This window comes from Periplaneta americana, chromosome 9 (genome assembly GCF_040183065.1).
Source record: "Periplaneta americana isolate PAMFEO1 chromosome 9, P.americana_PAMFEO1_priV1, whole genome shotgun sequence".
NCBI classification, from domain to species: domain Eukaryota; kingdom Metazoa; phylum Arthropoda; class Insecta; order Blattodea; family Blattidae; genus Periplaneta; species Periplaneta americana.
This window is the reverse complement of record NC_091125.1, coordinates 15,391,821-15,415,382: the sequence shown is the minus strand read 5'-3', so window position 1 is coordinate 15,415,382 and position 23,562 is coordinate 15,391,821. Positions and strand designations below refer to the sequence as shown.

At 36.1% G+C, this 23,562-nt stretch overlaps 1 protein-coding gene across 1 annotated transcript in view; it reads left to right on the top strand.

Annotated features, from left to right (window-relative positions):
• The window catches only part of loaf (lost and found), a 229,330-nt gene that overhangs the window by 175,406 nt on the left and 30,362 nt on the right, over positions 1–23,562 (top strand). Inside the window, exon 4 of the mRNA XM_069834436.1 lies at positions 813–998. Within this exon, the coding sequence (XP_069690537.1) occupies positions 813–998 (186 nt within the window). The remainder of the gene's footprint in view (positions 1–812; positions 999–23,562) is intronic.

Here is a 23,562-nt window from a genome sequence, read left to right as displayed (position 1 = left end):
TTCAGCTTCCGCACAACCAAAACAATTTCGACGACCTCAATCAAAAGTGAAGAAAATAATGATCTTTGCTTCTAATCACCAAGGAATCATCATTGAAACAAATGTCACAGCAGTGTATTATCGTAACTTCATGCAAAATCTGCGTAGAAAAATGCACAAAAACCGATCTTAATTGCTCGAGACTGGGCCACAAATTCTCCATGACAATGCTCGCTCGCACATCGGGAATGTTGTAACCCAAAAGCTGCGCAAATATGGATAGGAAGTGTTACCTCATGCTCCCTACAGTCTGAACATGAGTCCACCAGACTTCGACTTGTTCCCAAAGTTGAAAGAACCTCTGCGTGGACGTCGTTTTGCTTCTCTGGAAGAGCTTATTGCCACCGTTACCCGAACCATTCGACAGATGAACAGAAATGGTGCCTTGGATGAAACATTAAAGCTTCCCAGACATTGGGATTCAGTCATTGAAAAGCATGGAGATTATACATATTTAAGGATTGTAAAGATATACTGTAAAAAATAAAAATGAAAATAAACGTGTACCGGTAAGTAAAACAAAATTGTGTGCATTTTTTATGAAATTACTCTCGTATATTGATTTATATAGGCTACTATTTGACTATATATTGCTATAACCCAAAACTTGTTATAAAACATAACCAATTAATATTAGTAATTGAAATAAAACCGTCTTCTGTAAAGTTTGGCTTTCTAAGCATGGCTATTTTATTAGTTTCTTCTTGTTCTCTTGAATCAAACAAGATTGAACATTGTAGTTTATATGTACATGATCTTTCAATTGTTGGCAGCGAACGAGCTGGGCACCGTACTGGGAATGAACTCAATGGTCTTCTTGGTGATGATCGTGAGCAGTTTGCTGGTACTTTGCGCAGGGGCCGTGGCCCTGGCGGTCTGTCTCTGCCGACGCGAGAATCACCGTCGACCGCCCCACATCCAGTCGACACAGCAGCAGCCACCCAATGCGTCCTTCCCATGTAAGTCTCGAAAATATCACACGTTTTGTGCTTGGATGGAGACAACAGTCAGCCTTAAAATTAATTTTAAATATTCTTTCTTGTAATTCCTACCTAATATGCATCAAAAATACCTATTGTCAGAGTAATGTTTCTTTAAGATTATGATTACTTTCATCACTATGTCAGCTCCCTTTGACAACTGAATTATCAATCATTTCACTACTGTACAGGTCGAGGAAGACAATATTTTGAACAGCGAACCGTCAGGTCTCAGTTTATTTGATTTTTAAGTTTCTATTTCAAGTGTGATCAAACAAAGCGGAGTATCGTCACGAGCTTGCAAGAAACGTCACTACGTTCTGGATTACGCATTGTGCTCGAGCATGTTTATACATTTCAGTCAGTCTGAAAATCTGTCAAATATAATTGACCATTGTATTGTTCCGCACAATCGCCTTATTTTTTTCTTAACATTTTCTGTAGTGCTTGTGTTCTGTAGGTCACGTCACAGTATATGGACTCATTTCAAATCTTCTGGTGACACATTTTTAAGCTTCATTACCATTTAAATAACTGCACAGAAACGTTACGCCTCTTAATAATTCATATATTCATGTCTCTTCACTCTTTGTCTCTTAAAAAGCAAAACCAACGGGTTGTTACGAACGACGACTTCAAGTTCTGCACACGTCTTGTCTTTTTCTGTCGTGTTGGCTTTTATACTTCTCCTCATTCTACTCCTAGAGCATTTAACATTTCATTCTTTCTTTCCAAACCCTATAAACGTCTGAATAACATTACTACACTATTAAATATTAATTTTGAAGGATGTGATAACAATTAATATGAAATTACGCAGGAAGTAAATTGTAAATGTGAAGACTTGGTATCTCGATAATGTTTCAATTACTCATGATCAGTTTCTCTAATCCAGTGGTTCCCAAAGTGTGAAAGAACCATGTATAGAACTGAGGGAGTCGCGAGAGTATTTACAAAATAAAACAAAAAACGCCTTATTAATATAGGCCTACATTTATTTTTTATTTAGAAACATAAACAATGTTGAACATAAAATATCTAAACAAATATTTCAGTTCTTATAAAGAACAAAATAATTAATTTGAAAAAATGTGCCTGTTTTTCAAAAAACTATCTTCTGATGTCTAGACTCTGTATTCGATACGTACAGTTATATCATTTTCAAGCTTGGGGAAAAACTTCAAATAAGCTATTTAACTATTCCTGTAATTTTACTGACGCTGATAATTCGAGATCTGAAAGAATCGGCTGGCAGTACTTCCATCATTGCAATTCTTATTTTCACCTTGTTTTCTATATTTGCTCTCAGAATTCTTTGTCTTCCTTTCACCTTGCTTTCACCTTATTCTTTTTCTTCTGTCCTCATGACTCTTCAATTTTTCACTTCTCGCCTATATGATATGTGTTGCAATCATTCTAGAAATCTAAACCACGCATGCAATGTATATAAACTAAAATTCAAGGCACTTATGTCACCTGGATATTTTACCGGGTTAACATATTCATCTCTTTAGGTGCACATCCAGAAATAAACATTTTTAGATGATGTTTCAGTGAGAACATTGCTGGTTTTACCATCTATCATAGTCATCAGCAGACTTCGTTGAATTGCCACACGCAGCATGCAATCAGGCTGCCGATGTACGGTAGTATAGAGGAGGTGAGCGACCGCCCGGTCTCGTAGTATAAGCAGTTCATGTTAAGAGTTGTGACCGGTCCAAATAGATAGAGGAGCTACAGCTAATGTATACCTATGTAAGCACTTGTTTTTGCATTACTGTGATTGGAATATTCAAAGCTTAACATTTGTTGAGTGCAGACAAGAATTCAATCAAACATCCTACAATGAGAGTGTTGCTGTTCCAAATAATTGCCCCTGGAATACCCTTACCTCCGCAGCCAGTCTTGATCCGTCGGGGAACGTGGTTGAATGCTGTTAATTATTATGCAGAATATTACGGCAAAATAATGGAGGTAATTGATGCATTTGATAGCACAGACAGTTCCGCTGTTGCAGCTGTAAAATCATTGCCTTCTGAACAGCTATTGGAAGATATTCTGTTCATTGATTCTAATTTTAAAATCGTGTCCTGTTAGAATCGTCTCAACTACAACTCTCATAAGCCCTTAATATAGTGGATAAAGTATCACAAACCGTTATCCAAAATAACAATTCACTAATTTCAGAAAACGTGAATGGAAATTAAGAAACATTATTGCTAAAAATTCTGCCTATTTACAACTTCGTATTATAAATGATATACTATAAGGTCACGACAAGACATCTGAAGTTGGTGTACTAAAAAGTAGTGACTTTCCGTTCTTCAAATATGTATGTATTACATCGTGTGATGTTGAACGTACATTTTCCCAATATAAAAACTCTTTGAGTGACCATCGGAGAAGGTTACTTTGCAGTCGCTCAAAATGTACGTAACTCTTCACTGCAATGCACATATTCAAGGATGATGTGAGTATCTTACATTAAATTTTAAGAGTTAATATATCTCACTGCAAAATAATTGTGTATTTACATGTTTACACATTACCTACTTCAATGATCATTCATTATATTTCTTGAATGCAGGATACAGGTTTTATTGTAACCGCAGTGTACTGCTCAGTGTTTACATCAGAGGCATACTCTATCCTTTGCACGCCCCCTTCTCATACAGTCTATACCGCGTGCGCAGTAAACCTTGCGATTCTCGTGGCAATTCTACGAAGTCTAGTCATCAGTAATCTAGAATCTTTGTCCATTTCTTTATGTTTGTTGTTTAGTCAACTGTCCGAAGACAGATTTGAATCTCACAAGTGACACCAATAAGGCATCCCTCATGAGACAACTAAGCCAGGAGATAATAGGTAGAGTGGACAGTTTCTTTTTTCCTTCCATTACATTTATCGCTGACTAATTACATATTATTTGTACATTAACCAGAATTCATTCATTTCTTTATACCGGGTGTTTCAGACACCCGTATCAGCCTTTTTCCTCGAAAACTATATGATACTGTTAAATATTTTATTAATTTGTCCTACAGAATAATATCTGTAATATTGACTATTAATATTTGAGGAGAAAAATTCGCTCCGGCGCCGAGGATCGAACCCGGGCGTAGCTCAGTGGTCAGAGCGTTTGGTACGTAGAACCAAGAACCGGGGTTCGATCTCCGGCGCCGGAGCGAATTTTTCTCCTCAAATATATATATTTTAATTCAATGCAGTGGCATTTGACTAGAGTCATTGGCCATACAATGGCGATAGAAACTAAAATGAAAGAAAACGAAATAAAGTGAACAATGCCAAGTGAAACTACTCTTCTCAAATATTAATTGTCAATATTACAGATATTATTCTGTAGGACAAATTAATAAAATCTTTAATATTCTCATAGCTAGCAGTGCATATTTCTGTACAGATTACTGTGCACTTAACTGCGGTATCCCGGCCAAACAGTCACTCAGTTGAGTGCGCTCCTAGTATAATGGCAGTTGACATTGGACATATACGTCAACATATACAGTATACCTAACTTGGAGTCAGGCCACAAAGGGAAACATCGAAGGAGGAGAGATCGGTCCGGTGTTATGAATTGAATTCGGGGTAGCTCAGTGGTCAGGGCGCTTGGTACGTAAAACCAAGGACCCGAGTTCGATCCCCGGCGCCGGAGCGAATTTTTCTCCTCTAATATTAATTATATGATACTGGTTGTTCATAATTTTTTTTTTGATAACCAGAACCTATGTAAAGAATCGATTGATGGTAGTACAATTTCCTATAACAAACCGGAAGTAGGGGGATCTGTGGTCAACTTCGAAATTTCAAATGAGAACATGGGTCATTGAAGATACCATTGGAAACTACTTTTAAAAAGAAACAACTTTTACTGAAACTTTTTTTTCTAACTTTTATTGTTTACTTACAAAGCAACAAAAATGGTATCTTCTGAGAAATACTGTATGTTGTTTATGTACGGACACTCTTCATAGTAAGTGTTCAAAATCTACGCCACCCTGTGCTAAACAATGTTCTGATCACCTCCTAACATCTGTAATTGCACTTCAGCACAGCTGAGAGACCCACAGGCTTCTCTAATTATTTGTTTCATGTCTTCTCTACTTGTTGGACGCACCTGGTAGACCATGTTCAACTTCAAATTAGTGTAACTCTGAAAATATTGAGAATATATGGCACTTTTTGCTGAAAATGACTTAAGAAATATGCTCCGTTAGTGGCGGTAACTCCTCGTGAATCACTCTATATAATTTTCACTTGGGTAACATGATACCTTAGTTTCTCTTATTGTGTTACAGGAAGGATAAATGTTATTACGTCATTTTGAACCTAGCCTTATATTGATGTATTGATGTTTAGTCCGTACATTTTCGAAGAAAAATGACAGCGCTTCCTCTAGTATATATAGGATAGGGGCTAATCCCGATTTACATAGAGCTTTCTTATATTTAGATGGTCTGCGGGGAGTGGTTTGAGCTATTTGTCCTAGAACAGTAGCTGTATCACTTTTCCCTGAAGATCGGAGTAACACTGTTTTTTGTTGCAAACAATAGACCTTTTTCTGGAATCTTATCTGTGACATTAAGAACAATTTTGCACCCAGCTCTTATTCCAGCTCCTTAGAAAGATTTTATGAGTTTTCTAAACTGAAAGAGACGCTATGATATTTTGAGTTGAAATTGATTTTAATAATTTAGAGAGAAACCTTTTCAGGATATCAGTTCATTTTCTAACGAAACAGAATATTAATATGTGAAACCTATTACTCTTTCTTACTCATTCCTTCCATTATCGCTTTATCATATTTTATTATACATGGCACCATATTTCTAATATACTTCTGAATAACCTGAGGACATTCCCGAACACTTATTTTATCCTGCATATAATTAAAAAGCAATTTAGGAACAGTTTTTCCTCGAAAAACCTTTTATATAACTGCATGAGTGTCACCGATAGTCGTGCCTTTCGATTTCCTCCTGAAATAAAATTATCTGTTTTTTCAGAAAACACGCAATTATGTGCAAACTCTAAAGAACGTGCGTTGAATTCAAGATTTAAAACTCTATACTCAGAACTACTATTAATGATGCTGCTAACAGACCCTGTTCATTGTTGTATGTCTATCTAGACACAGGGGTGTATTTCAGGCCTGGAGGGCCCTGACGGCGCTAAGGTACTATTTTTCGAGGCCGAGCGGTGTCAGGACACTTATTATTTGCATCCCTATCGTCAAATTTTGCATTTATAAAAGTCATATTTTTTTTCATATTTAAACAATTTCATAGTGAGTGCTACTCCGGAGACCTAGCAATTTCTATGTCTAGATTCGAACCCAAATATTTACGTCTCACATTCCATAAGTATTCCTGCGAAAATGGTGATAATGATGTTGATGATGGCGTTCATGATGACCACGACAACTACTACTACCAGTGATACGGAAATCCTAGAGCCACGACACTTTTTCTTGTTTAGAAATACACACTGCCTAGACATTAAACAGTACCATAGTTCTATATGTTAACATCTAAGTTTTGCACAATTTAGCTAACATAATATGATATATTATTTGATGATGATATATAATTAAAGTGTACAAACTTGGCAGTGATATATTTATACTGAAGTAGAATAATAGGTTAGGTTAGGTTAGGTTAGGTAACATTGGCTAAGAGCGAGTTAGGGACGGTCCTTTCCACGTCTGCCATTATGAGGCTTATTGTGCACCCCGAATTTATGGAATTAATGAGGGTGAGATGTACCAGCCCATCGGCCGCATGTAACCTCTCACCCGCTCACCCAATGGGCGCTTCCTACCCCCCTTCCGCTCTAAGTTCATACCGCCAAGTGACCAAGCAGCACAGGATCCATTCCAACAGTCCTTCCAAGGTGTCGAAGCGCCCTTGGAAGTGCTCTTAAGGAATGAATCCTGGCAGAGATATTGCGGAAGGCTGGGAACCCAGGAACGTTGTGGAGAGGACACCCCTCCCCGTAAGCGGACGAAGACATGCATCTTGACCTGAATATGTCTATGGAATGAGATGAAGAATATGAATGATATGAAATTTAAATTCTTTTTCTACACGGAAGGCGAAAGGAAATGGACCGTGACAATGAAAATTCTAACCCGGCGTTTGTCCGTGGAAAACCACGGAAAAACACAATCAGGTTAGTCGATCAAGGAATTGAACCACGGACCTCCCGAATGCGAGTTTCATGCGGAAAGCATGAGCACCTCGCTCGGTCAGTAGAATAGTACATATCTCACTTAACAAAAAGTACTGCACCCTGACTTTTCGCTCGCAAGCAATACTGAACCTCGCATAGATGGAGCGACCTTGCCTCCCAGCAACATAACATTCAAAGGTCTGGCAGGCAGCTACATTCGCACAAACTCTTATATTAGATAGCAGTAACTAATATATACTCGTGTGTATAATTTTAACTGGTAATGGAAATTACGGGAAAACGGCTGAACGGATTTTAATAAATGACCCCTCATTTTGAAGCTTGGAACCCAAAGTTTTTCGGAAAAATAGTAGTTTTCAGTGAAATGTCAATTTTCCTACATCATTTTCCTTTTTTCCAAAATCAATCTTTCGTCAGTTTTGAGAACTAATTAATTGCATTCACGGCCGACTTGATGTTCGCTTCCTTAAGCGAAGCGAGCATCAAGTCGGCCGTGTTGCATTTCAGAATAAAACAAAACACACAATACAATAAACAATAGGCTATTACACTAAGGCCATGACTTAAAGGATTGCTGACATAGAGTTCAGACGACTCAGATTCTTTCCCATCATAATGCCAATATGTCGATCTTCATTTGTGCAATTTTTTGATAGCGTATAAAATAGTAATATGCGTTACAAGAGCGGTATGTTGACGTTTTCATGCTCGAGGAAAAGATTGAAAAAGTGAAACGTAGTTGAGCTTTTTTAATTTCCGAGAACATGAAAACAAACATACCGCTCGTGTATCGTACATCATTTTGTGCGAAGATCGTTTATTACATACGTGAAAGAGGAATTTCTAATTAGTTGCAATGAAATCTCCATCTTGGTTTCTGTTCAATGACGGCAACTTTGGAAAACAAATATATCTATCTTCAACATTGTTCCTATAAAATGTTTTCTGTGTTTACTATACTCCAGCAGGCCGTGATATACGTCTGTCTTTTTTTTCCCCCAGCCATAATGAGTCTGGAATCCTATTGATTTTATCACGGCTTCCTTAATGTTACTTGCATTACAAATGCAGTAACTTTTTGGTGTTGTAGAGTTTACTTAATTTTTGCAATATTTAAAAACAATAATTAACAGTGCAATTTAGGTGAAATTGCAGTGGTAAATTTCCAATTTATAATTATTACTATATTGAACGTCTTTAAGAATAATATGTTAAAAGCCTAAAGCAGTAAAATGAATATGACGCTTAAGCGGTAAGAATAGGGAAATTGTTATGTGTGTTACGTTGGGAATACTGAATGTGGTATTTCACACTTACCGCGTATTGGTTTTGTGCGGAAAGCAAGCAAATACGCACGATCTCGCACAAAATAATTTACAGGTCTGATTCTCTGGTCTGTAATTTTCCTAGTACAGCTGTGTATTGGATATTAAGAACTACAAAACTTAAGAATGTTTGATGACATTGTTACCATTAAAAATGAAATATTATTATAGTTAATGCAACACATAATGCTATACTGATATATGAAAGTGAAACCTTTTGGGGCTTTATGTAAGTAGACGCAGAGAAAGAATATTTTATATTAGATCTTCATTTCTATTATTTACTGAGTAAAGGCTATAATATAATCTTATGTTACTGAAAACTATAAAACTTACGTAAGGTAACAATATTATTATTAAAAATTAGATACTTTTACAATTATTAATCAAGTGGTGTGGGTCCTTTTCATATATGTAATGGCAGCGTGATATAGATATTTATATGTCTGATTCTCTAACTTTCCTTGGTAGTAATTGAGTCATGCTTCCTATTTTAGCTGCGTCTTTAAACTACAACAAAATTAATTTCATATTTCTTTGGTTTAATTGATTAGATTTGTGATCGCTGCCAAGCACATTTTGTTGTAGGGAAAACAGCATGCCATTTCACTTCTTGCTGCCGTGATGAGTAAGTTTATTTCCCGCAACCAGCAGCAAATGAAACACTGAAACTGCTAACGATTTACGATTTAGGGCGCATATAAGATTCTACAACTCTGACATATCATTCGCCTCATTTTCCACATCTCAGCAATAAATTCCTCACAACAGCCTATATTACAGAATATATACGACATAACATTCATTGTTACACAAATAAATCCAGCAGTATTTGATAGATCAGTATTGTCTGGAAGAAGCGCAAAAAATTACAATTCATAAGAAAAGACCAAAAGGTATTACTTATTGATAAAATAAGAGGCCTACAAGATTTTGTAGTCTCTTGATCACCTCAGCAAGATCTCTTATTAGGAAAAAGTGATTCCGCCCTCTACATTTCAGGGTAGATCACGAAACATGCAGCAGCTATACCAAGATGTTAAGTCTTTTGTTCAAAGCATGACAAACCTTACATTTTCTTAACTTTCACATACAATCCGCAATGACTCGAAATTGCTACTGCATTACTCCCACATGAAAAACCCACTGATCATCCTGACATTGTTACTAGGGATTTCGATTTGAAACTCAAGAACTCAAGACGGATGGGTTCAAGGAAAAGTATTTGGCAAAAAAAAAAAAAAAAAAAAAAAAAAAAAACATTCAGAGGGAGTATGTTTCACTATTATGGAAGCAAATAACTATCAACATGTCTGGTATTCTTCATTGAAAATAAATCTGAACAATTTTTATTTGAACTTTTTATGGACTTAGTTTGCAGCAATTGCTGCACAAGCCACTAGTATATACACATATATATATAAACATACTTATGTTTGTAAAACAAGATTTCGTGTTCATCACTAAGATCAGTTATTTTTTTTTTCGGATAGCGTTCTCATGTTTTTAATAGTGAGTAAATTCATAGACATTGATTCCATTATGAATAAATTATAGTTGACTTCACATACCCCATCGTTCACGCTCCTCTGATTGCATTGATCTTTGGGATCTTCGATGAAAATCCGTGAGTTCTTATATTAGTGGGAGAGCACCAAGACAAAAATAGAAGTGTGATCATTATTTTCCCAGCTGAACTTACAAGAAAAGACTTTGACCTTCCGACGAGAATCGTCACGAAACTTTCTGGGTTGGACAAGTATGAAACCAAAGTACTTGGTGCGAAGTGTAGCATTTCGCAATCGCCCGTAATCGTTATAAATGGCTTATGAAAGTGGAGCGCGCGCCTGTAATGTTTGCAACCATAAATTATCAGAAACAGTGTACCTGAGGACTCTAGTGTCATTAGGTGATACGGAACAACCCTGGTAGCTGTCCGTTATATACTTTATTTATTGGTGCTTAAGTAGTATGTAGTTTGCAGTATGCATAAAGTATGCAATGGATGCTTAAGTATAGTCCTGTGACTCTTATTTCGGGCCGCCAATCACGTTGCAATTCGGCTACGTTTAAACGTATGCGTCTTGTCATCCGCTGTTGATGACGTTATGCACTTCATAAGGCTCTATAGATACTGGGTATAATCGTCCGCCATTTTAGTCCTTTCATCGGCGTTCGCACAAAGCACACGAGGACGCTATTTGCCGCACCGTAAAACATTATCATGTCATAGCTCCTATGAGAGTCAATCAATTGCGCTGTAACTTTTAGGATTCATAGATAAATGTCTAAGGAAAGCATAGAAAAAATACTAAATGAAAGTCTTCTTTGGAAAGTGGAAAAATATTATTAACTTCGAAGTAAGCCGTCCAAAATACATAGACATTGACGTGATAATCGACAATCTTTTTTTATTTTTCACGTTAGATAGGAGGTCAAAGCGAGAGAAATGTTTAGAAAGAATGGAAATTACTTTTAAAAGTGGCTGCTTTACTGGTACCTATGCGAGTTACGGTAAGTTAATTTTTTTTTCTGCGGACTTTCGTATGCAGAATGACAACTTTTGTCTGTTGTGGTGGGTTTACACGTGCATGGATTTATTGCCGCCAATAGCTATTTGCGCGCAAGTAAAAACAACTTTCACATGTTAACCTTTACTGACGTGCAAATTTAGACATTGCATGCAATGTTTGGAAAAGTTAATGGCATTCTAACTTTTCAATGCGCCAGTGGCGACGCATGCGCAAGTGAACATTTCTGTTGCACGTGTAAACATGTAGTTTCTCATCGGCTCTCCAGAATTCTACAGCACATGCCCTAGCATAAGAGCTAATCCACTCCAAACCGATGAAGATTTTACATTGCTATCTCCGATTTTTTTTTTTCGGATACGTTTAACACTTTACTCAGTCTTGGGCTCAGATGAAAGGTAAAAATATATTTTTTTTATTAATATGGGGATTTATATGCAATGAAAATATGGGAATATGAACGCATTTATTCAGCAGCGTTAAGTGCTTGTCGTACAAAAATTATGAAATGATAATAGTAGTAATAATAATAATAATAATAATAATAATAATAATAATAATAATAATAATAATAATAATAATAATAGTGACAGTAATACCGATAATAAATTTAAAGACTAGTATGATATTCTTTCCATTTTTCTCAGTTTCAAAGTATATTATGCTAGTATTTAGTTAGCGTAATGTTATTTATGTAATAGAAAGATTTTAATAATTTCGAGGGAAAAATTGTTCCGGAGCCAGGTATCGAACCCGGGACCTTTGGTTTAACGTACCAACGCTCTACCACTGAGCTACTCGGGAACTCTAACCGACACCGATCCAATTTTTTTTTTCCTCTATATCCACAGATCTCAAAGTGGGCTGACAACCGTCAAGCAACCAACTTCGAGTGCACACTAACTCTGTGTGACTTAAATTGTGGTTTTCTGTTAACGAACAGTGACGTGTATTATGCAAATCAAGATTTCAGGTATAACTCCCTGTAAAGTTGATTCGAATAATTTCGAGGGAAAAATTGTTCCGGAGCCGGGTATCGAACCCGGGACCTTTGGTTTAACGTACCAACGCTCTACCACTGAGCTACTCGGGAACTCTAACCGACACCGATCCAATTTTTTTTTTCCTCTATATCCACAGATCTCAAAGTGGGCTGACAACCGTCAAGCAACCAACTTCGAGTGCACACTAACTCCGTGTGACTTAAATTGTGGTTTTCTGTTAACGAACAGTGACGTGTATTATGCAAAGAAAGATTGTGTAGAAAGATTTTAATTATATTTCAGAACTCACGATTAACTCGAAAACCTTAAGCAATGAAAATATTTTGAAAACAAATTTGAAATCAGAGTGATGATTTCTATGAGATTCCGCAGTTCTGACTAAGTCGTCACTCTACATACGAAAGTTCGCCGGGCAAAAGAAAAACGTAGGCCTATTTATTTAACTCGCCGTAACTCGCAAATCAGTAAGATTTTCAGTATCAACCACTTTTAAAAGTAATTTCCATTCTTCCTAAACATTTCTCTCGCTATGAACCCCTATCTAACGTGAAAAATAAAAAAGTTTATCGCTTATCATGTAAATGTGTATTTTGGACGGCTCACTTCGAAGTTAATGTTTTTGGCACTTTCTAAAACAGATTTTGATTTAGAATTATTTTATATGTTTTGGTATTTATATATCCTAAAAATTACAGTGCGTTTGATTTATTATCATAGGAGCTACGACATGATAATGTTTAACGGTGCGGAAAACAGATTCCTTGTCTGGTAGCTCGGCAACGAAAGAACAAAAATGATGAGCGATAATACCTACCTAGACTTAAAGAGCCTTCACTTCCTAAGGCGTAAGAAAAGAGGAGGAGTCACACCGAAAATAACAGTGACGCGACTATAGTATATAGTATTTATGCATCTGAAGTATGACTAGTGTAGTATGTAGCTAGTCGGCGATGTATGCAATGGAGGAGGAAAGAAACTGGCTATCCTAACCCATTGTCTCCTGCTCTGGTTGCCTCATGGATGGTGCCTTCTTGATGTCACTTGTCAGGTTCGGACCTGTCTTTGGACAGTTGACCAACAACAACACCAACAAGTAGTATGATTCAGGGCACAGGTCTGTTTTTACACTAACGAATACTGTATGTTGATTACATGTAGGCTGTTGTGTTTTTTGCAAAACGGCTTTAACCCTCAAGCTGTGGTACAAGTACTGGTAAATGAAGTGATGCAGAATTGCCAAGCGAACAATACGAATTCAACGTACATCGACGGACGAATTGCACGTCAGTTGTATATAGCCTACCTGTATTTTCTTTAGTTGGTTATTTAACGACGCTGTATCAACTACTAGGTTATTTAATGTCGATGAGATTGCTGATAGCGAGATGGTATTTGGCGGGATGAGGCCGAGGATTAGCCATAGATTACCTGGAATTCACCTTGCGGTTGGGGAAAACCTCGGAAAAAAAACCCAACCAGATAATCAGCCTAAGCGGGGATCGAACCCACACCCGAGCGCAACTTCAGACCGGCAGGCAAACGCCTTAACCGACTGAGCCACGCCGGTGGCTCCTACGCGTATTGGAGCAACATGTCAGTGACGACGAAGTCATGCTGGAAGGACACATTGTGGTGTAATAATGATGGAACGTCTGACACTTTATGTTTTATCTGAAGATTGTAATGACAATCATTTCCAGTTCCTATGAACCATTATCCTCATATTAAAAAGATTATCATTCATGAACAGTTTTCTGAAAAAAGAAAAAGAATGCAAAGTGTCTGTGACAGTGTCAAGATTGCAAATACAATCGTTGCAGTAACTGGTCGAAATTTCATGATATTACTGGAAAAAGTGCGGAAAATAGTAACCGGTCTTAAGAAAGGTGGTACGATAGAAAATATACGTAACTGCACGAATTCTCCAGAATGTGTACACAAAATTCCGGAATGCGCGTGACAAGTAACACGTAATTCACTACTGACATTTGAAGAAGTGGGCGAAAGATGCGGCTTCTCAAAGGGAACTCTCACTTTTAAATCCAGAAAATATTTCGTGGACTAATTCAAACGCCGCTATAAAATAACATCACGGAAGATCACAAAGTTCGTTAATAGGGGGGATATTACTCTTGACACCGTCGTGAGAACCAGAGCATTGGAATTTGTACATTACAGCTAATGAAATGGAAAATGTATACCAAATTAATGAATTTGAGATATGTTATACCGAGCGACGTGGCTCATGAGTTCCGCATGGGACTCGCATTTGGGAGGTCCGTGGTTCGATTCCCGGACCGACCAACCTGACTTTGGTTTTTCCGTGGTTTTCCACAGTTACTTAGACAAATGTCGGGTTGAAATTTTCATTTCCACTGTCCATTCCCCCTTCCATGTAGGAAAATAATATAATTTCATATCATTCATCGTCTTCATCTCATTCTATAGACTTATTCAGGTCAAGACGCATGTCTTCGTCCGCTTACGGTGGGGGACGCCCTCTCCGCAACCGTCCCTGGGTTCCCAGCCTTCCGTAATATCTCTGCCAGGATTCATTCCTAAGAGCACTTCCAAGGACGCTTCGACACCTTAAAAGGACCGTTGCAATGGATCCTGAGCTGCTTGGTCACCTTGGCAGTATGAACTTATGGCGGGAGAGAGTAGGGGACCCCCATTGGGTCAGCGGGTGAAGAATCACATGTGGCCGGTGAGCTAGTACACCTCATTCTCATTCATCCCATAAATTCGGGGTGCACAATAGGCTCCAGTATAGTCGATGTGCAAAGGGTCGTCCCTAACCCGCTCCTAGCCACCGTTACCTAACCTAACCTAGATATGTCATTGGTGACACCATAAGATACGGTAAAGTTAAATTTGCCTCCTTTCCATTCCAAAAAAAGCAAACTCCCCAACACTATATAATTTTGACATTGTAGAAAACGCATTTACAAGCTATGAATGTTACAAGCTATGAATGCTATGGAGAAGAATGCAAAGTGTGAAGTGGACAGAGAGAATAAGAAATAAAGTTGAGTTGGAATGAGTGGGTGAAGAAAGAATGATGCTGAAACTGATCAGGAAGAGGAAAAGGAATATTGGTTGGATCACTGGCTGAAAAGAAACTGCCTACTGAAGGATGAATTGGAAGGAATGATGAACGGGAGAAGAGTTCGGGGCAGAAGAAGATCAGATGACAGACGATATTAAGATATATGAATCATATGAGGAGACAAAGAGGAAGGTAGAATATAGGAACGATTGGAGAAAGCTGGGTTTGCAGTGAAGCTAGAACACTAAATGAATGAATGTTACAGTACTATAACACAAATTGAAAATAATTTCAGTTCATTGTTGAAATTTAAATATTCGAATACCACATATATATATATATATATATATATATATATATATATATATATATATATATATAGGTTAACTATGAACATCTCCAAAACATTTGGAACTCATTTATTTCATTGTTGAAATTTAAGTACTATTCGAATATCATCATTCTATACAACAATGAACATATCCGAAAAAAAGAGTTCACTAATAACACTGGTCAACATTGATTTTGTTAAATAAATAATTTCGGGTGTTTCTTATGTATTGCCATCTGCTGATTCCAAAAATGAAGTCAGAAATTTTCCATCACCCACCATTTTTTTTTTATTTTGAAAATTAATTTGTTCCTGTTTATTGGCATTTGTGGTATATAGCATGCTGATTAGAAGGCGTATTTTACATTTATATTTAATTACATTGTGTCAACAATTGACTTGTAACGTTTTGTATTGTTGCCTGTGAATTCACGAATAACAATAATGACATTTCCTTCACAAAACCGTGATTTTAAGGTAAATTTCCCAGATGAATAGAAGCTTTCTTTAAAGAAAGAAGCTAATCCTGTGCTTTCTTCCGTTGTCAATTGAATTGTGATAGAAGTATATAATACCGTACCTAATAGTGCATTGTAAAGAGTAGTGTGTAAGTGTATAATGTATAAGAAACATGTCTTGAAAGGGTCTTATAGATAGAAACAACTTCTGTTAAGTGTGTGGTGAGCTAACTTTAAAATGGCAGAGGCAAAATTTTACTCCTCTAGTTAGAAGGGCTTATGACTGTTATTTTAACAACAGAATAGACCAGAACAAGACATGGGCCCCGGAAATCTGTTGTGCTAAATGTGTAACACTATTAACTGGCTGGTTAAAAGGATCCCGTCATATGCCTTTTGTAGTCCCTATGATATGGCGCGAACCTAAGGATCATTTGACAGACTGCTACTTCTGCTTAACAAATATATCTGGAACAAATTCGAAGTTCAGACACTGTTAAATATCAACATTTAGTTTCTGCAATTCGGCCGGTGCTTCATGGGCCGGGACTTCCCATACCATTCTCCACCAGATGACATGACATTGACTGAAATAATTCAAAGTGTTCCTGATGTTCAAACTGAATTACAAAATGATCCAGATTTTGTGGAAGATGATACCATAAATGAACCTCACTTTCTAACACAGGAGGATTTAAATGATTTGGTTCAGGATCTTGGTTTAAGTAAAAGCAAGGCAGAATTACTCGCCTCAAGATTGAAAGGCTGGAAGCTGCTGCAGGTAACACCGAAGTAAGTTTCTTTCGCCAACGCCAAAAGGAATTTCAGCATTTGTTTTCTAAAGAGGAGTACCTAGTTTTCTGCAATGATGTTGAGAATTTGTTCGATTCACTGGGTGTTGAGCATAAACCTGAGGATTGGCGTTTGTTAATAGACTCCTCAAGAAAACAAGTTTGAAAGGATGATTACTACATAATGGAAACAAATATCCATCCATTCCTTTAGCCCATGCAGTTGGTATGAAGGAAAATTATGAGAATATGAAGCTCTTACTAACCACTATCAAATGTGACAATTTTTCTTGGCAGATATATTGGGATTTGAAAGTAATAGCTATCTTACTTTGGTTACAGCTTGGCTATACTAAATTTTGCTTCTTGTATAAGTTGGATAGCAGAGTTAAAAGTAATCTTTATATAAAAAGAATAGGCCAAAGAGAGAATCACTTTAATCCAGGACAAGATAATGTTCTTCACTAACCACTTGTAAGTTCTGAAAAAATCTTATTGCTCCACTGAATATCAAATTAGGTTTGATTAAGAATTTTGTGAAAGCAATGGATCGTGATGGTAGTCCATTTATCTTTCTGAAAAATAAGTTCCCAAGAATCAGTGAAGCTAAACTAAAAGAAGGAATATTTGTTGACCTCAAATAAGGGAACTGATGAAAGATACGCAATTTGAAAACCAGTTAAATATGCAAGAAGCAGCTCCATGTGTGCATTTCAAAAATGTTGTCACAAACTTTTTAGGAAACTTCACTTCTGAGAACTACAGAGAACTTGCCAGTGAGATGATTGAGAACTACAAGATAATGGGATGTAATATGTTTTAAAAAATACACTTTCTGCATCCCATTTCGATTTCTTTCCTGAAAACCTAAGGCTGTGAGCGATGAACACAGGGACCGTTTCCTCTAGGACATTGTGGAAGTAGAAAGGCATTACCAGGGTAAATGATGTCCAAATATGTTGGCAGATTATTGTTAGATACTGAAAAGAGATGTTCCTCAAGCAAAGTACAGCGAAAATATGCTTCACATACATTTTAGGTCAATAAATGTAATTTTAGCTAAGATATCTTAATACTATAATGTATAGACAAGTAAAATGTTTTTCACGTGATTACTCTAAAACCTTGGGTGATGGAAAAGTTCTGTAAAAAGATTTGAAATCAGCACGAAAAAGTTACTTAGAATTACCCATTGTTTCCCATTAACAGACAAAAGTTCAAATTTTGTCGACTAGTGTAATTATTTCCAATAAAATAATAAATTTTAGACTAATCATAACACAAACATAAAAATAAAAAAATAATTGGAAACTAAAAGTCATGATAATATAAATAACAATATGAATAATTGTATTATGTAAATAACACAAACTCTACTAATTCGAAATGAGAAAAACTCAAAAGAGAAGAAAAGCTACAAATTCAATTTCATATCCTGCAATTTACCAAGAGAGACAACAAGATCATCCCATTAATAATGTGAATTAAGTTAGGCCTACTTCTAAATAGGATTACTTATTAAATTTTATTCGTATTTCAAAATGTTAGTAGACATATAACGGACAAATACATAGAATTTGAAAGAGAAATATGGAGAAAAATGAAAATAATAAAGAAAAATTATCAGTGGCGTAATCCTATTATCCCCCTTGGTGGCAGGAATAGTGGTGGGGCTAAAGCCACGTTTCCACTATTGCAACCGCGCAGGAATAATGACACGCAAACAACAGTTGCCAGTTAAAACTGCAGATTCTCTTGCGCACATCTCGTTGCTATTTGCGCACATATTCATTTTGGATAAGCAAATATTACAAAGGAAGGGATGAAACTAGAATCGTGATTGATGAAGTGAGCTGCCGAAAATAACTTTTCTAATTTTACGCGAATGTCAAGGTCAGATTTTGAAATTAAATTACAATTGATTGGACCAGGAAGAATTTTTTTCCGTGAAACAGTTTCAGCACTTACCAGACTGGCCATGTGTGAGGATTTCAGCCACTGGTGACAGCATTCCAAATTTAAGATTCACTTTATAATTGTCAGGTCCTACGATTTCACGCTATGAAAGAAGTTTTCCCGACGATTGTGAAGGCTCTCTAAACTCACGTAAAAGCAAGATTTTTTAATTATTATTATTATGTTACTAAATTAAGTTATTGCGAAACATACCAGTAAACAAAAATATGGAAGACAATGAAATAAAAGTATTTTTTCTACAATCAAAATCTTTTTTCAGAAGGAGCCCAATAATTATCTGTTTAAAATTATTTATGATTAATTGGATTATCGGAACAGAGTATAATACGTGAAGTTAGGGACAGGAGAGAAATAATCCATTACTTACTTACTTACTTACTTATGGCTTTTAAGGAACCCGGAGGTTCATTGTTGCCCTCACTTAAGTCCGACATCGATCCCTGTCCTGAGCAAGATTAATCCAGTCTCTACCATCATCTCATCTCCCTCAAATCCATTTTAATATTATCCTTCCACCTACATCTCTGCATTCCCAAAGGTATTTTTCCTCTGGGCCTCCCCATTAGCACTCTATATGCCTTTCTGGATTCGCCCATACGTTCTGCATGCCCTGTCCGTCTCAAATGTCTGGATATAATGTTTCTAATTATGTCAGGTGAAGAATACAATGCGTGCAGTTCTGCGTTGTATAACTATCTCCATTCTCCTCTAAGTTCATCCCTCTTAGTCCCAAATATTTTCCTAAGCACTTTATTCCCGAACACTCTTAACCTCTGTTCCTCTCTCAAATTGAGAGTCCAAGTTTCACAACGATACAGGACAACCGGTAATACAACTATTTTTTAAATTCTAACTTTCAGCTTTTTTGAAAGCAGACTGAATGACAAAAGCTTCTCAACCGAATAAGTACAGACAGTTCTCATATTTATTCTGCGTTTAATTTCCTCTAGAGTGCCATTTATATAATTTTGTTACTCTTGCTCCAAGATATTTGAATTTTTCCACCTTTTGGAAGGATACATCTTCAATTTTTATATATTTTCTATTTCGTAGAATGTTCTGGTCACGAGATATAATCATATACATTGTATTTTCAGGATATACTTCCAAACCTAGCTCTGCATTTGCTTCAAGTAAAATTAAAAATAAATGAGTGAATATGTGAATGAATATGTAAGTGAATGAATAAGTGAGTGAATAAATAATTGAGTGAATAAGTGGATAAATAAAGAAATGAATAAAGGAATAAATAAAAAATAAGTGAATGAATAAATAAATAAATAAATAATAAATATATAAGCGAATAAATATGTGAATAAATAAGTACATAAACCAATAAATCAATAATTGAATAAATAAACAAATAAATAAGTGGTCAAATAATTATATACAAGGGAATATATACGTGAATAAATAAATAAAAAGTGAATAAATAAATGAATAAATAATTGAGTAATTTAACAACTAAATAAATAAATAAGTAAATAAATTAACAACCAGACAGGTGTATACAACCTCAAAAGCAATACTGCAACAACTTCTACATAGGACATACAGGCAGATCATTTCAAACACGTTAAAAAGAACACATCACAGCCAAAACCGAATCACAAAATACTTCCACATACATAGAACACATCAGAATCCCCAACCACAACTACAGCAACATAAACACAGACATGGAAATTCTATATCTCCAACCGAAAAATCAGAAACTAAACAAATTTGAACAATGGGAAATATACAGACACACAAAAACACACCCGCATCAAATCCTCAACACACAACTCCGTTTCAGAGCACACAAACTTTTTGACTTCATATTACACTACACAAACACACCCCCACAGGAAACGCAATCAGAAAGCGAGAAAACCACCCATTTCTGAGGATAACCTACAACAGGCTGAAACTAGTCAACAAGGTAACTGAGTTAATTAACAAGTGAAAGCATATACAGAGTGAGTAAAAAGTATGGAACAATGCTTATAACTTTATTTCTAATTTTATGAAGAAACTATTTATATTTATCGGGCGGCCGGATAGCTCAGTTGGTAGAGCAGCTGGCTACAGACTGGAAGGTCCGGGGTTCGAACCCGAATGGTGACGGGATTTTTTCTCGTTGCCAAGCTTTCAGAACGGCCCATAGGTTCACTCAGCCTCCTATAAAATTGAGTACCGTGTCTTTCCCGGTGGTAAAAGGCGGTCAGAACGTGGTGCCGACCACACCACCGCATTCTAGTGCCGAGGCAATGGAAAGCGTGGGGCTCTACCTCCATGCCCCCCCAAGTGCCTTCATGGCATGTGACGGGGATACTTTTACCTTTACCTTTTTACTATTTATATCACATTTGTAGGATATCAAAGAAGGAATATTTGTAACATGTTTTCAAATACTATGCTTTTCATTTATAAAGGCTGTGCCAACGAATGTGTTTTTTAATAGCACCATGCACTTATTCTCCACATATGGATTCTTCAGGTCTCAGCACGCACAAAATCATTTTTTTTTGCCATTTATGAACTATTGTTTTGTAACAATTACCTCTATTGATGACGATGTATGTATACTGAACACGGGGAAATTTTAATTCTTCAGTACATCGATTTGAGGAGGCTTTGGATTAAATAACTGCAGACAAAAACTAACAGAAACAAGTGAATTAAGTTAACAAAAACAATTGAATAACAATTTTAATATTATTTAAAATTATAATTTAAAAAAGACACACTGTAGGATATGCACCGTTGAAATTTAACTGCAATAGTAATATAATACTTGAATTTTAAAGCAAGAAACTCATAAAAACCAAAAGTAACATTGTTGTGTTGTCTCACATGTTTGTTTGAGTTCACAAAAGGTGCTCAAATTGGCCCCCCATTTATTGCCAAACAATGCATAAATCTGTCTTTGAAATTGTTTAATGTTCACAGCAATATTTTTCGACTGATCTGCTGTATTTCATTCCTAATTCTTCCTTTTAAGTCTTCCAAGTCTTGTGGTTGGTCCTGATAGACTCTCCACTTCAAATATCTCCATGGGTTCAGATAAGGGGACCTTGGCTGACGTCATGGCCAACTGCAAGCTGGTGAACCGATAAATGAGGGTTTTCTTCTACTGCTAATACAATATCAAGAGCTTTTCACCATCTGTAATTTGTTTTGGCCTTCCAGACTTTGACTTATTTTAACAATTCCAGTTTCATTGAAATTTCTTAAAATATTACATACCGTAGAATTAGTAATGTTTATTTCTGGGTGTATTTCATTAAATAAGACACAAACCTCTTCTTGGGTTCTCCTTCTATCACCATAGCCTATCATCATCAGTATTTCAATTCGTTGTCTTTCTGTAAGATTTGCTGTGATTAATTACTTTCAGGAAGATACTGGAATGAAACAACAATTGAGGCATTGACATGGGAAAGGTCGTAGCTGCCAAAAATTCGAATTTTTAGGTTTTTCATTGAGAAGGTAGTAAATGGCCATGCCAATGGCACAGAGAAGATAGTATGTCCGTATGTAATGAAACGTGGTTGGAAACGTAGTCACTAGATGTTGTAAGTTGTATGTGCACAGCTGTTGGCGCGGAGAAGGTAGTAACTCCTTTTACAACATCAGAGTGTGTCTAGACAAATATGGGCTGATAACTGTGCAGGGCAGAATAAGAATCGGATGATTCTAATGGTCCTGATTTACATTATTGCCAAGAAATATTTTGATTCAGTGGACTTGAAATTCCTGGTTTCAGAACATTTCTACATGCCATGTGATAGAGAATTTGGCATCATAGAGGAAATGAAAAAAATGCAAGACCATGGTTCCAGAAGAGGTAAGGCTTAATAATGTAATAATGATGAAGGATGAGGGTTTCTTCGACTTTTCTGCAGAATGTGACACGTTTTTGAATACAACTCATATCAAAATCAGCACCATCAACTGGATTGGACTCTCAAGAGCTGATTTCCCTCTAATAAAAACAAGACAGCCATTTAATGACCTTGAAATGTGGACAGAGCACAGGATTTTTAAGAAAGGACAGTCATTAACGTCAATCACTACCTTGCAGTGCTTGCAACGCCTTGAAAGAATACCAGTCGTCCCTGATGCCAAAAAGAGAGATTTGTTATCTATGTTAGACTTCCTCGATGAAAAGTATCATGCATTTTACCGAAAAATTTGTGCATAATGTATAAATAACGTTAATTCTCAGTTTGGCTAAGGAGTGATTTCAATGTTCTATTTTCATAAAATAGGATTTCAAAAATAAATCTGTGCCAGACTTTTCAAATTTCATATGTAACACAAACATGAGCGAATGCCTTTCATTTAAAGCAGTTTCTGTAATAATGTAAGTGAGAAAGTATTCATAAATTTGTTTTTTGCTTCCCCTGAAAAATTTTGTTTTTGGCAGTTCCTACCTTTCCCATGTCAGCGCCTCAATTATTATTCAATTGTTTTAATTGTTATTCAATTGTTTTATTAGCTTTATCCATTTGTTTCTATTACCTTTTGTCTGCAATTGTTTAATCCAAAGCCTCCTCAAATTGATGTACTGAAGCATTAAAATTACCCTTTGTTCAGTGCACATACATTGTCCTCAAAAGAAGTAATTTTTACAAAACAATAGTTCATAAAAGGCAAAAAAAAATATGACTTTGTACGGACTGAGACCTGAAGAATGTAAAAATGAGGAAATAAGTACAAGGTATCTTTTTAAAAAACAGATTAATTGGCACACCCTTTATAAATGAAACGTATGGAATTTGAAAACATGTTCAAAATATTCCTTCTTTGATACTCTAAAACTTTTATTTATTTATTTATTTATTTATTTATTCATTTATTTATGTATTTATTTATTTAT